Source organism: Camelina sativa, chromosome 2, assembly GCF_030686135.1.
Source record: "Camelina sativa cultivar CO46 ecotype springtype chromosome 2, ASM3068613v1".
Classification (NCBI taxonomy): domain Eukaryota; kingdom Viridiplantae; phylum Streptophyta; class Magnoliopsida; order Brassicales; family Brassicaceae; genus Camelina; species Camelina sativa.
This window is the reverse complement of record NC_141881.1, coordinates 2,574,071-2,587,120: the sequence shown is the minus strand read 5'-3', so window position 1 is coordinate 2,587,120 and position 13,050 is coordinate 2,574,071. Positions and strand designations below refer to the sequence as shown.

The 13,050-nt window shown below is 35.8% G+C and overlaps 3 protein-coding genes across 6 annotated transcripts; 1 reads left to right on the top strand and 2 right to left on the bottom strand.

Annotated features, from left to right (window-relative positions):
- The first annotated feature begins 952 nt into the window (after positions 1-952).
- On the top strand, positions 953-2,423 carry LOC104715507 (uncharacterized). Of its 2 annotated transcripts, none has more exons than XM_010432907.3 (3): positions 953-1,595; positions 1,747-1,898; positions 2,047-2,423. In XM_010432907.3, the coding sequence occupies exons 1-2, from the start codon at positions 1,218-1,220 to the stop codon at positions 1,879-1,881; spliced, it is 513 nt and encodes a 170-aa protein (XP_010431209.1). In that variant the 5' UTR covers positions 953-1,217; the 3' UTR covers positions 1,882-1,898; positions 2,047-2,423. The 2 variants fall into 2 exon arrangements, with proteins under 2 accessions (XP_010431209.1, XP_087321454.1); XM_087465328.1 differs by having other exon boundaries at positions 953-1,599.
- A 4,730-nt stretch (positions 2,424-7,153) lies between these two features.
- Positions 7,154-8,431, bottom strand: LOC147948160 (uncharacterized). Its single transcript, XM_087476932.1, has one exon. It carries the CDS (start codon positions 8,402-8,404, stop codon positions 7,154-7,156), a length of 1,251 nt encoding a protein of 416 aa, XP_087333058.1. The 5' UTR covers positions 8,405-8,431.
- Positions 8,432-10,587: 2,156 nt separating this feature from the next.
- On the bottom strand, positions 10,588-12,712 carry LOC104715488 (uncharacterized). Of its 3 annotated transcripts, none has more exons than XM_010432892.3 (4): positions 11,989-12,712; positions 11,698-11,850; positions 11,094-11,314; positions 10,588-10,841 (listed from the first exon to the last, which is right to left on the bottom strand). In XM_010432892.3, exons 1-3 carry the CDS (start codon positions 12,547-12,549, stop codon positions 11,120-11,122), a joined length of 909 nt encoding a protein of 302 aa, XP_010431194.2. In that variant the 5' UTR covers positions 12,550-12,712; the 3' UTR covers positions 10,588-10,841; positions 11,094-11,119. The 3 variants fall into 3 exon arrangements, with proteins under 3 accessions (XP_010431194.2, XP_010431200.2, XP_010431205.2); XM_010432898.3 differs by having other exon boundaries at positions 10,588-10,836; positions 11,989-12,662; XM_010432903.3 differs by having other exon boundaries at positions 10,588-10,996; positions 11,989-12,633.
- Positions 12,713-13,050: the final 338 nt, after the last annotated feature.

Here is a 13,050-nt window from a genome sequence, read left to right as displayed (position 1 = left end):
AGAGCACGTGTTAAAATTCATTTTATTTATATTGTAATTTTTATATAAAATATAATTTATGTGATTGTTTTTAAAAGTTTTTTTGGATAAAATATTATGCAATAAAATTATATGCTAAATATGATTGCTTGAAAAAGACACATATTTTGTAAATTTTATATTGTTAATGATTCTAAATAATTACCGTTAAATTTTATTTTATACAAAATTTTGTATATTTTATATTTTAAAATAAAATTTTAATATGTTGTATTAGGTTATATATGTGAAGTTATTTTAACAATATATATTCTACATCATGACTTGAATGTCATTATAAGACATAATTTTGTAAATTTGAATTTAAATATTCAAATTTTGATCCGTTACTCAGTAACATTTTTAATTCAATCTATATTAACATTTTTGAAGTATATTTTGTGTTATGCTCTTTTAGTTTTGTTTATTTAAAAAGTTATTTACAACATTAATCCCTAAAAAATTTCTAAAACTAACATTACTCCAAATTTTGTTTCCTAAATATTTTACTTTTCATCCCAACTAAAAAAATAACAACAATCAATATGAAAATATAAACTATCATATATTTAACCACACATTCTGTTGTGTTTGGAAGATATTCTATATATGAATCCTTCACAAACAAACAAAAACAACAATTTGATTCCCATTTTATTTTCCAAATTTTGTGAGTTTTGATTCTTAACGTAAGAAAACTTCGATTGACATTTATTTAAATATTATAATCAACATATATAAACTTAATAAAATTTTTAATTATTACGAATATGTAAAATTAAAAAAGTTTAAAATACTGTATAATATGGTTATATAATAGATGAATTATAAAAAGGACATATTAAAATTAATAAAATATTATTAAATTTGTATTAACATGGGTTAAATTATCATTTAATTATTTATCAACACTACTAATATTATAATATTTAACACTAAGCTATTATTATTATTCATAAAGTATTCATGTATCATACAAACTGAAGCTTTCAAGTTGACGGTTTCTATTAAATTCCGAAATTTAAAAAATGACACGTGTACATCATATGAAATTACTTATTTAGAATAAAAAAATGTTTAATAAATTGGGAAAATTAACATTATTTGAGGTTAAAAATAAATGTGCCTAAGATTTTGGGAATTTCACATTCGCAATTGGCTCGGAGCAGAGAGGGATCTGGGGATTTACTCGATCAAGCATGCTTCTCAATCAATGCGGAGCCGAGACGACGATAGAAGATTCCATGGAAGCGACGAATTCGGACCGCTCATCGGTGGATTTCAAAAGTAACGCGAGAAAGCGTAAGGCCGATTTCGAGCCGGGAGAGGAGGAGGAAGAGGAAGAGGAAGAGAGCGATGAAGAAGAAGAAGGCGTTGATGATGGGAGAGGCAAAACAGAGGAGGAGCCTAAGGCTATAATAGATTGCTTAGAGGCACCGGAATGGGATGTGGACAGCTTCGATGGTTTGGAGTATTATTCGTCGCCGGAGGTGTTATTTTCCTCCGAGGATGAACCTTTCTCCGAAGAATCGAAAGAACACTACCGCATCTTTAAACGCCAGATGATTGAGAGCAAGGTACGTCTTCCTATATAGTGCTTTGCGTTTTTCTTTTTTTGAGGTAATTAAAATTCTTGAAACTTTGTGGATTAAATATCTAATACAACGGTTTGACAAAGAAAAAAAAAAAATATATCTAATACAACGTGTGTGTGTGTGTGTGGTTTAGGAATTTACGGGGATCCTCAGCTTAGGCCCTTTGATCACTACAGAGGAATTAAACCAATGGGCTTGGAGTGGGAAGCGCTTACGGATAAAGACTTTCGCGGCTTCTTTGAAGAGTTGGTCTATTTTTGTCTCCTAAACTTCAACCAAGACCAGGTTACCTTACTTCTCTCTCTCACTCAGCCTTCATACTAGTTTAGATGGGGTATAGCTTAGTCTGAATCAAGAAAACGAAAATCTCCATTCTCTCAGACGTCTGACTCTCTTAGCACTAACATTTTTGTTTTTTCCATTGTTGTTCTAGGATTCGAATGTGGAGTTCGTTGAAGTTGTGAGAGGTTATTATCGCGCAGGACCGAGATCGAAGTCATACATTACATTTATGGCCAGGGAGAAGCCTGATGGACCTCTTGTGGAGTATCACGCCAAGTGTATGGTTACTTTGGACAGAAAGAGGCATCCCATCCTCTGTAGACCGGCTCCTACACCAAAGCCTTGACACCAAACTTGTTTAAGGTAGGGGTTGCTCTTAGCCAGTTCAGATTTGCTGTGTCCATGCTCAAACGTGATTAGATATATGTATGTCATAATGTGTTTGAATCTGAAGATTTTATATTCTCATCTTTAGACAAGAGATGATTCTATAGGAAATTGTTCAATATAAACTGTAGTGTTTGAATCTGTGGGCGATGTGTTCAATTTCCGGCAGTTTTTGTTCGACTTAACCGAATGCAAACCATATGATACGTTGGAAGCTTTCCATCTGCCTATTTACTGAACCAAACAACGAGCTACATTATTTTGGAATTTGCATATTCAATCTGCCCTTTTTGACTTTGTTTGTTTTAATTGAAACAAAAAACGACTATGCGTTAGTTTTAAATACGAAAACAATAAACTTTTTTGTTTAAGAATCGTGTTTCCCATAAACCACGTCGAGTAGAAAACAAAAAATTCTCAAATAATGATTACCTAAAACCTCATAAATCTCAAGATGTTGAACGAATAGGCGATAAAAGACATGGTGAAACGAGGGTGACATTTACTTATCGAGTCACCATAATCGAGTGACGGATCGAGAGTGCAGATGTGCACTTCAATTGGTTTGGTTTTGGTATTGAGGTAACTCGAATTCTTTTAGGAATAGAATACGACCAGAATCGAAAAGAATTATGTTGTGATCGTGTGTTTAAATTTTAAAAACAAATGCCTAATCATTTTTGTTTTAGTTTCGGCTAGAGTTATTAAAAGTATAAATGTTTTAATAATTTTTTTTTTTTTTAAACAGCTGCTTGCATGCATTGATTAATTTGGACAGTGATCCTCATGGAGGATGTTTACAAGAAAACTTGGAACATAGGAATGAGAAATATGAGTCAAGTGATTTTGAAAAATTGATTTGGCTAATAGATCTGCTGCTTTGTTGTTGTTACGCCTTGTCCATTGAAACTTGACTTCTTCAAAATTCTGCTTGAGATGGTTAATTTCTCTGATCCATGTGTGCCATCTAAAATTGTGTTGTTCGCCGTTGATTAATCTCATAACTTTGAGATTATCACCTTCGAAAATTATCCGTGTGAATCCTTGTCTCAATGTCTCCTTTATTGCTATAACAAGCGCTTGAAGTTCTGCTTCTATTGGTGCATGGCATCTCGATCCTATGCTGCATCCTGCATTAATATAAAAGCCTTCTGAATCACGAAGTATCCAGCCTGCTTGTGAAGCAGTTTCATTCTGACCAAATTTGCAGTCCACATTGCATTTAATGAATCCTTCTTGTGGTTTTCGCCATTGTGAGGAATGTGATCTTGCATTCTGTCCTCTTGAACTTTGAGTTGTCTGTTCTAGAGACCATATGTCCACCCAATCCATTGCTTCTTTTAGTGCAAACTGAAAATCCTCCTGCCAACTGTAGGCTGTTTGTTGATACAGCCACATATTTCTACTTTTCCATAATCTCCATAGCAACCAAAGTGGAAGTTGTCGTTCCACTTTTGTATACTCTTCCTTATTGTGACGGTCGATAATAATCTTTATCCTCTCAGCCAAAGAGTAATCTTGTGCATACAACTCAGTATAAAGGCCTTGTTGTGTCTGCCAGAGGTCTCGTGCATGTTGGCATTCAAAAAGAAGATGCGAGATAGTTTCTTCAGCCTGTAAACATCTTGGACAAATGGGGTTAGTTGTTATCCTGCGACGATTAAGTTCAACTCTCACTGCCAAAGCATTTGTTAGAATTCTCCAAAGAAAATGTTTTAATTTCGGAGCAGTCTTGGTTTTCCACATTGCAGTCTTCAAATCATGATGAAGTAAAGGCACATCATCTTGGTTTCTATAGTCTGCCAGGTGAGTTGCTAACCAGTAACCCGATTTGACCGTATAAATCCCAGAATCATTGTAATGCCAACCCAAAAGATCTGGTTGTTCCGTTGGTATTACCTTGATTTGTTGTATGAGATGTATATCCTCTGGGATCACATATCTTTGTAGGGTTTCTAAATTCCAGCCAGTTTGTGTGTCATTCATTAATTCACTGACTGTTCTGAAGTTCTCCTCAATACCCTCAATTATCCTTGGAGCTCTTGGTGGATGGGTTAATAGCCAAGGATCAGCCCAAACATGTGTATTCCGACCATTGCCAATCAAAAGTCTCATTCCTTTTCTCAACAGATCTCGTCCTTCCAGCAGGGACTTCCAAATAAAAGACGACTTATAACCATTTCTGGCGTTAAAGATATTCGAATCCGGAAAATATCTGCCTTTCAACAGTCGAGCTACCAAGCTTTCAGGGTTTTGCAGGATACGCCATACTTGTTTGCCAAGAAGACTGAGGTTAAACTGTTCTATATCTCTGAAACCTAATCCTCCTTCTTTCTTTGGTGTGCTCATTCTCCTCCAAGATACCCAATGCATTGGTTTTTTCCGTGGATCTTTCTCCCACCAATATTTAGCCATCATTTTATTGATCTCATCACAGGTTCCTTTGGGTAGTTTAAAGCAGTTCATTGTGTATATCGGTGTAGCCAAGGCCACCGTCTTTATTAGCACTTCTTTACCAGCCTCTGACAGATATCGATTCTTCCAACTCTTAGTTCGTTGCTGTACTTTATCCACCACAAATTTAAAGATTTCTTTTTTCTTTTGACCAACCTGCTCCGGTAAACCCAAATATTTTCCACAGCCTCCGTCATTATGGATATTAAGTATCCTTCGTAGCTTCGTTTTAGTCTGAGGTCTCACTCTTGAGCCAAAGGTGATTGCTGATTTATTGGGATTGACTGCCTGCCCAGAAACCCTCTCATATGTTGACAAAATTTTCATAACTGTGTTGCATGATTTTGGATGCGCGTGACAAAAGAAGAGTGCATCATCTGCAAACAATAAATGATTGATCGATGGTCCTGTATTGCTGATCTTCATACCCTTTAGCTTACCGTCTCTTGCAGCTTTTGATAGTAGATGACTTAGAACATCAGCACATAAGATAAATAGATAAGGGGATAAAGGATCCCCTTGTCTGATGCCTCTTTCAGGTGTGATATATCCTCGTGGGGTTCCATTTATCAGGACTGAATAGCTAACTGTTTCAACACAATTCATTATCCAATTGATCCAAACTGTATCAAAACCCATGTGCTGCATTGTCTCCCTTAGGAATTGCCACTCTAATCTGTCATAGGCTTTGGATATATCTGTCTTCACTGTCATATAACTGTTTGCCCAACGTTTTCTTCTTTTCAGAGAGTGGATCATCTCATGAGCTATGATAACATTGTCCATTATGTTTCGTCCTTTAATAAACGCGGCTTGGTTCTCTGACACTATAGCTGATAAATGGCCTTGCAGTCGTTCCACTAAGATTTTTGAGATGATTTTGTAGCTTACATTGCAGAGGGCAATTGGCCGGAACTCATTCATGGCTGTTGAGACTTCCACTTTTGGGATGAGGCATATATTTGTGTGGTTCAAGTTTTCTTTCATTCTGCCTTCTCTGAAGAAATACGTGATTTCGGCAATGACTTCTTCGTTTATTTCTGGCCAAAGTTGTTGATAGAAAGCAGCCGTGATTCCATCAGGGCCTGGTGCTCTATCAGCTCCAATACTGAAAACAGCTTTTGTTATCTCCTCCTCTGTTACCATGCGCTGTAGATCATTATTCATTGCAGTAGTCACCTTTGGCTCCATACCCTGAAACACCTCTGTGTAATCTTGATTCTGATTTCTTGTCGATTGGTAGAGGTTTGTGAAAAAGCTTTCTGCGATATCTCCTATCTCATCATCACCTCTGTAAACTCTCCCTGAATCCTCTATTGCCAAAATTCTGTTTCTTGCAACCCGTTCTTTAGCTGTAGCGTGAAAATATTTTGTGTTTCGATCCCCTAGGGTAAGCCAAGTATTCCTGCTTTTTAGTTTCCAATGTTGTTCTTCATCTCGATAGGCTTGAGCCAACTGATGTCTTACTCTGCTGATTTCTTGTGTCGAATATGTGCCAGTGGTCATAGCCCGGTCTAACTCTTTTTTCAACATACTGATCCTGACAGTTGCATTCAGTCTATTATCTCTTTTCCAGTTAGCAATCGAGCTCCGAATACCTCTTAATCTGTCATTGAGAGAATAAGTATTGTCTTGGTTTTTCCAATCAGTAATCACCATTTCTTTGAATCCATCTCGCTTGATCAAACGACTGTCATAACGAAAGTGATTTTTACGCTGTCCCGGTGTATAGCAGAAGTTTGTAACAAGGGGTTTATGATCTGATCCTTCAAAAGGTAGAAATTCTGTTTGAGCTGATGGAAAGAGGGCTAGCCACTCAGAATTGGCCATTGTTCTATCCAAACAATACCACACATCGTGAGTATGTCGTTTCCCTGTCCAAGAGAAACGATCTCCTATTGACTTGAGATCATGGAAGCCGCATATGGTGATCATGTTTCTGAAATCAGTAAAAGATGTTTCTGATCTTCGTGGACCTCCTCTCTTCTCTCCATTTCCTTTTATCTCATTGAAATCTCCCATTATCAACCATGGTCCTTGTCTCATTTCTGATATTGTTTCTAGTAGATTCCAGAGAATGTGTCGACGACTTTGATCTGGGTAACCGTAAACAACCGACAAATAAAATGAAATTCCATTGAAGTTGATTTGCATATCTACAAGATGAGCTGAAAGGGAAATAACTGAAACAGAAACTGAATTTTTCCAAAGCACAGCCATTCCACCACTTATACCTTGTGGTGGAACTGTTACAAACTGAGAATACCCCAAATCATAAGCGACTTCATTGATCTTTGCATCCTGCTGTTTTGTTTCCATTAGGCATAACATGTCCGGGAGATACATCCGTTGTATCTCCTTAAGGCGTCGAACTGTAAGGTCTATGCCAAGACCTTGACAGTTCCAGCAGGCTGTATTCATGGTGGCTGTGGTGGTTTAGGGCCCACCGCGCCTCTACACTGGTTGTTCCTTGAGGAACTGCTGCTCTCCCCACTCTCTCGAATCACTACCTTTGAAGGACTGACCGGTATTGCTTCACATTCTTGCGGCTCTGTTTCCTCTCTCTTACGTTTTCCCCTCTCATTTGCTTCAGTTGCCATCCTCCTGGCATTAGCTTCCATGACCATTGGGTTTGGCTGAAAATTTGGAGAGTACCTTTGGTATAGAACACTCCCTGGTATGTCACCAATTGCATTGTCGAAAACCGGAATGGGGTTGTAGAGCTCATTCATATCCATCTCACTCCGGTACATATTGTACTCACCACCTGATTCTTCGAGATCATTATCATCTTCTGAAACTTCTTGATCTGCCAATGCATTGTGTTCCGGATCAATATCATCGAGCTCTTCATTGGGTTCCGGTTCTTCAACCATAGGGATGTCAGCGTCTGCTACTCCATTCGGTTCGTCGTCACCTATCTCACGGATTATCACTCCTGGATTAGGATTCTGGGGAGGTTCATCATCCGCATCCTCATCAGGATCTTGTTCTTCTCCACCATTTTGAACCAGACAGGCACCAGTATCGTGGGTCAGCATTCCACACACTTCACAAAACCCTCTCAGGCGCTCAAAACGAAAACGTAGAAGCGTGTTAACACCCCTCTGAAACTGAAAGTTTCGTTGAAACCTTAAGGGATCCTCCACATTCCAATTGACTTGCACACGAACAAATTCAATCCGTGCAGCGGCTTCAGCGTCATAGTCCACCTCCATTAGATTCCCCAAATTTCGTCCAACATGAGCAATGACTTCACGGTTCAGGAACTGGAGTGGAATTCCTCTTATCTGAATCCAGAACGAAATGAAATTGAGCAACGGAGGATTTTCAAGAGCATTCCACCGTTGTAACACCAGCATACGGTCATTAAACGCCCAAGGTCCGCGTCTCATAACCGTCTCCATTGATTCTTCCGAAGGGAAAATGAATTGAAATTGGTTCCCTGGAACAATCCTTCCATGAACAAGGCCCGCTTGACCCCAAGCCCGAGGCATCGCAGCGATGATGGATCGAAGATTCTGACGTCGTGGCATTACTGGCCTACCCATGATGATAAAGCGATTCTCCGCAGCTGCCTGGGCCACTATCTCTTCTGGGATTGGAATTGGGGCGTCGTCTGCACCGAGATTGAGATCCTGGACTGCTCTTCTCAAGTTGTCACCCATCTTTGCGAGAACTTCGTAGTATCGAAAAGGAAAGAGTGTTTGGGATGCAAATTTGATGACAGTAAGTGAAAAATTTCTAATTCCATGTCTGCGATTAAATAGAGGAATCCACTCAATAACTGCCGTAGTGGCATCACGATGATTGCGGGAAATCAAAGTGGAGATAACTGCCTGAGAAATGGAGAAAACTGCTGCCACTCCGCCGGCAAAATCGACGAGAACCGTCGCAAAATAAAACTGATAAAATAACTGTAAAATCGCCTTTACTGTCGCCATTCCCATCACGGGTCGTAGTTTTTATTAATTATTTTTTTGACTCTAAATGTTTTAATAAATTTTAACTTAAAACTGATAACGGGTTTTAGTTCAGGATTCTTCTATTTATTTACTAGGTTTTGAATCACGCTACGCGTGAGTTTATTTAATATATTTTGATGAAAATTATATATGATTGATGTTAGTTATGAAATATTATCTTATCAAAAAATTTCAATTACTATTAAGGCAAAAGTTAAATTTCAGATATATAATTTTTTAAAATATAAAAATTATTTGTGTTAGAAAATCAAATCTGATCAAAAAAATCATGAATTTAACCTTATCTCCAAGCCAGACAGATCAAACTGGTTACCTCGCATATTCTAAACCATTTCTTTAACCACCAGAAAACGAAACATGTTTAGAATAATAAATTTATCTTATTTTCTAATATTTAATTGATCATTACCACCTATGTCTTTGTGTTTTTTTTCAATGTTTTATTATTTTTTATATTTTTTCTTGTCATTTTCATTGTCAAATTTTATGGTGATTGTCATCGTTACTTTTACCGTCAAGTTCTTTGTTATACTTTTCTTCTTCCTCTTCCTTGTCAACTTCTTCACATTCTTTCACTGAAAAACTTTTTTTTAGACTACCACACAACTTGTTAACCCATCAAACTCCAATCATTTATTTTCTCATAAAATTTGTGCAATTCATGAAGACCAGCATAGTCAACACATGCACCTAATTATTAATAATTTCATCCATATACTTATTCGGTTTTAGATCCATACATATTGAAACTTCTCAAACCAAAATCCTTGCAAAAAAATGTAATATGAACACATGTATAGTTAAAACAATACTTTTGCTTTTCGTCGATCCTTCTTCTTTAAACTCAAATAACATCAAATCAAGGTCTTGTGACGTCAATACTTCTTTTTTAGACTAAAAAATAAAAAATTTACTGAAAGAATATCAAATCATATGTAAAGTCATACACAAAAACATGTTTTACCACTCATAAGATATATAATGATCTTGATTGCTCATTTTAAAAATCTTAATATAGAAGATTCTAGAAATTTTAAAAATGTAAATTAGTGAGATTTCTAATCACTATTGGCTGTTCTAAATCAAATATTTATAGTATTTTTAACTTTAAATAAAATATATGATTAAACCGAATAAAACTTTTTTATTTGGATGCTTAATAAATCAAACTTTCCTGCTCATTAGTAGTTAGAAGCATATTAGTCATATTTATAATAGTTCTGAACCCATTGCCTAAAACATTTATAGCCGATGTGGGACGTTACTTCCATAGATTAAACTTTTTCTTTTTTCTAAAAAATCTTCATAATATAGATTACTACTATAGATTCAAAAATATTAATTAGTGAAATAACTAATTCTTATTGGTTGTTTTAAATCCTATATGGACACCATTAGGAGTTTATAGCTTCAACTTTTTATTAGTATAGTATAATATTTTAAAATTTTTATGGAGGTTAAGTAATTGTAATATTTTAAAACATTCTATGAAGTTTAAATATTTATAATATTGGAACCTTTTTAAAGTTTAAATATTTCTAAAATTTACACTTTAAATTTATAAATCATAATTTTTAAAAACTTTTTAAAAGCTAAGAAACTATTAAAATTCAAAAATTATAATATTTTGAAATCTTTTAAATGCTAATACTTTTAGAAGTTTCAATAGTTATAATATTTTAAACTTTCAAAAGGTATTGAAATCTAATATTTGAACCTTTTAAAAAGTTTTAATATTTATAATCTTTTAAAATTTTAAAATTTAAAATTATAATATTTAGAAACTTTTCTAATGCTAAGAACTTTTAAAAGTTTCAATATTTATAATATTTTAAACTTTTAACAATTTTAAATATTATAATATATTTTTTGAAACTTTTTAAAGTTTTAATTTGATCAAATAAAAAACAGATCAAACCGAATAAAACATGAGTAGCTGGAAGCATAATGATCTTATTTACACTTGTTATTAACCATAAGAAAAACAAAAACAGACGAAACTATTAAGACCACAAGTTAAAATGTTGCATCCACTAGATCATTAGAAACGAGATAATCTGACTTGTTATAACAGCGCCCTTTGCCAAGTCCATCCTTTTGAGTCCCCCCCAATCCTATCCTAGGTCACGCACAAAAAAAAAGAAAACCAATTCATGATTCTGAAATCATGCATGACCTGAATGCTTGGCCAAGACATATTGTTTTGTTTTTCCTTCTTCTTCATATCGTAATACATCTATATATGCATGACAAGCACCGTGTGATATTGCATAGCTTCCAAGGAAAAAAGCATCTATGAATGACATACTTCTCTAAACATGATTTGAGTCTAGACAGAGCAAAACAAAAGTTGGCTAAGAGAAGCCCATACCTTGATTGATTGAACAACTTTTGGTATCAAGGCATTGGCGTAGGAGCCGGTCTACAAAGGATGGGATGCCTCTTTCTGTCCAAAGTAACCATACACTTGGCTTGATACTCCACAAGAGGTCCATCAGGCTTCTCCCTGGCCATAAAGGTAATGTAGGACTTTGATCTAGGTCCTGGGCGATAATAACCTCTCACAACTTCAACGAACTCCACATTCGAATGCTAGAGAACCACAATAAACAAAAAAAAAAAAAAAATGTTAATGCCAGGCTTGGGGGCAGAACACTTATCAGGGTTAAAAATTCCCAAAAAACCACCCAACTTGTAAGAAGAGCTTGTAAATCCTGTCAACCTAACAATTGCTAACAAAAATAAGAGACTGAATCCTCATCAAAGCTCATCAGACCTTTATAGTTCTTCTTAAAGAATTGAAATTAGGAATTTAGATTTTAGTCTTCTTTGATTAACAACTAAGCTAAACCATCTATAAAACTAGTATGAAGACTGACAGATTTTTAAACAAAGAGAGAGAGAGAGAGAGAGAGAGAGAGAGAGAGAGAGAGAGAGAGAGAGAGAGAGAGAGAGAGAGAGAAGTAATGATTAACCTTGTTTTGGTTGAGTTTTTGGAGACAAACATAAACCATCTCTTGCCAGAACTGGCGGTAGTTTTGATTGGGAAGGGCTCTCTGCTCCAACTTCATTGGACTTATTCCTTTGTAATGAAAAGTTGGCTTAAGCTCACTATCCCCGTAAAATCCCTAAAATAAACCACACACACAGTTCAGTTATTAGTAGAAATCACCATCATCATCATCATCATCATCATCATCTATTCAATTCTTACAAATTAGTTTCAGCTCAAGAAAACTCAAAGCACATTATAGGACGGGACGTACCTTGCTCTCGATCATCTGGCGTTTAAAGATACGATAGTGTTCTCTAGCTTCTTCGGGGAAAAACTCCTCATCGGAGGATGAAAGCATCGGCTCCGGAGAAGAATAATACTCTAAACCATCGAAGCTGTCCACATCCCATTCCGGCGCCTTCAAGTAATCTATTCTAGCCTCAGGCTCTTCCTCTATCTTGGCTCTCCCATCACCAACGCCTTCTTCTTCTTCATCGCTCTCTTCCTCCTCCTCCTCGAACTCGAACTCGGCCTTACGCTTTCTCGCGTTACTTTTCAAATCCACCGATGAGTGGTCCGAATTCGTGGAGGAATGATACTCTAAACCGTCGGAGCCGTCCATATCCCACTCATGCTCCTCTAAGAGCGCTTTATCAGCCTCACGCTCGTCAATTTTGACTTTCTCATCTCCGAGTTCTTCATCGCTTTCTTCTAACTCCTCCGGGTCGAACTCGGCCTTACGCTTTGTCAGGTAAGAATATACAAACACTGAATAAGATCCTTCCATGGAATCTTCTATCGTCGTCTCCGCTCCGCATTGATTGAGAAGCATGTTGATCGAGTAAATCCCTAGATCCCTCCGAGCCAATTGCGAATGTGAAATTCCCAAAATCTTGTTTCAGGAAAACAAAAAACAATTCCCAAAAATTTGGGCATTTATATTATAGTTTTCCTTAACAAAATAGGAACATTAATTTTTAATCCCAAATAATGTTAATTTTCCAAATTTAAAATAATGTTAGTTGTACATTTATTTTTCTTCCTTAATTAAGATTTACACATTTTTTTATTTCTAAATAAGTAATTTCACATGATCTAATCCCTATGATTAATTTGGGAATTTAAAAGAAACCATCAACATCGGTCTGATCCAATTTTAGAACCTTCAATTATTTTTTAATAAATAGAATCCTGAACTAAAACCATTATCAATTTTAACCATCTGTTTATAAAAACGTTTTTACTTTTAACAACTCTTAACCAAAAATTAAAACAAAAATGACTAGCCATCGCTTTATAATAAAACGGAAGTACACAGCATTGTTTTGTAGAT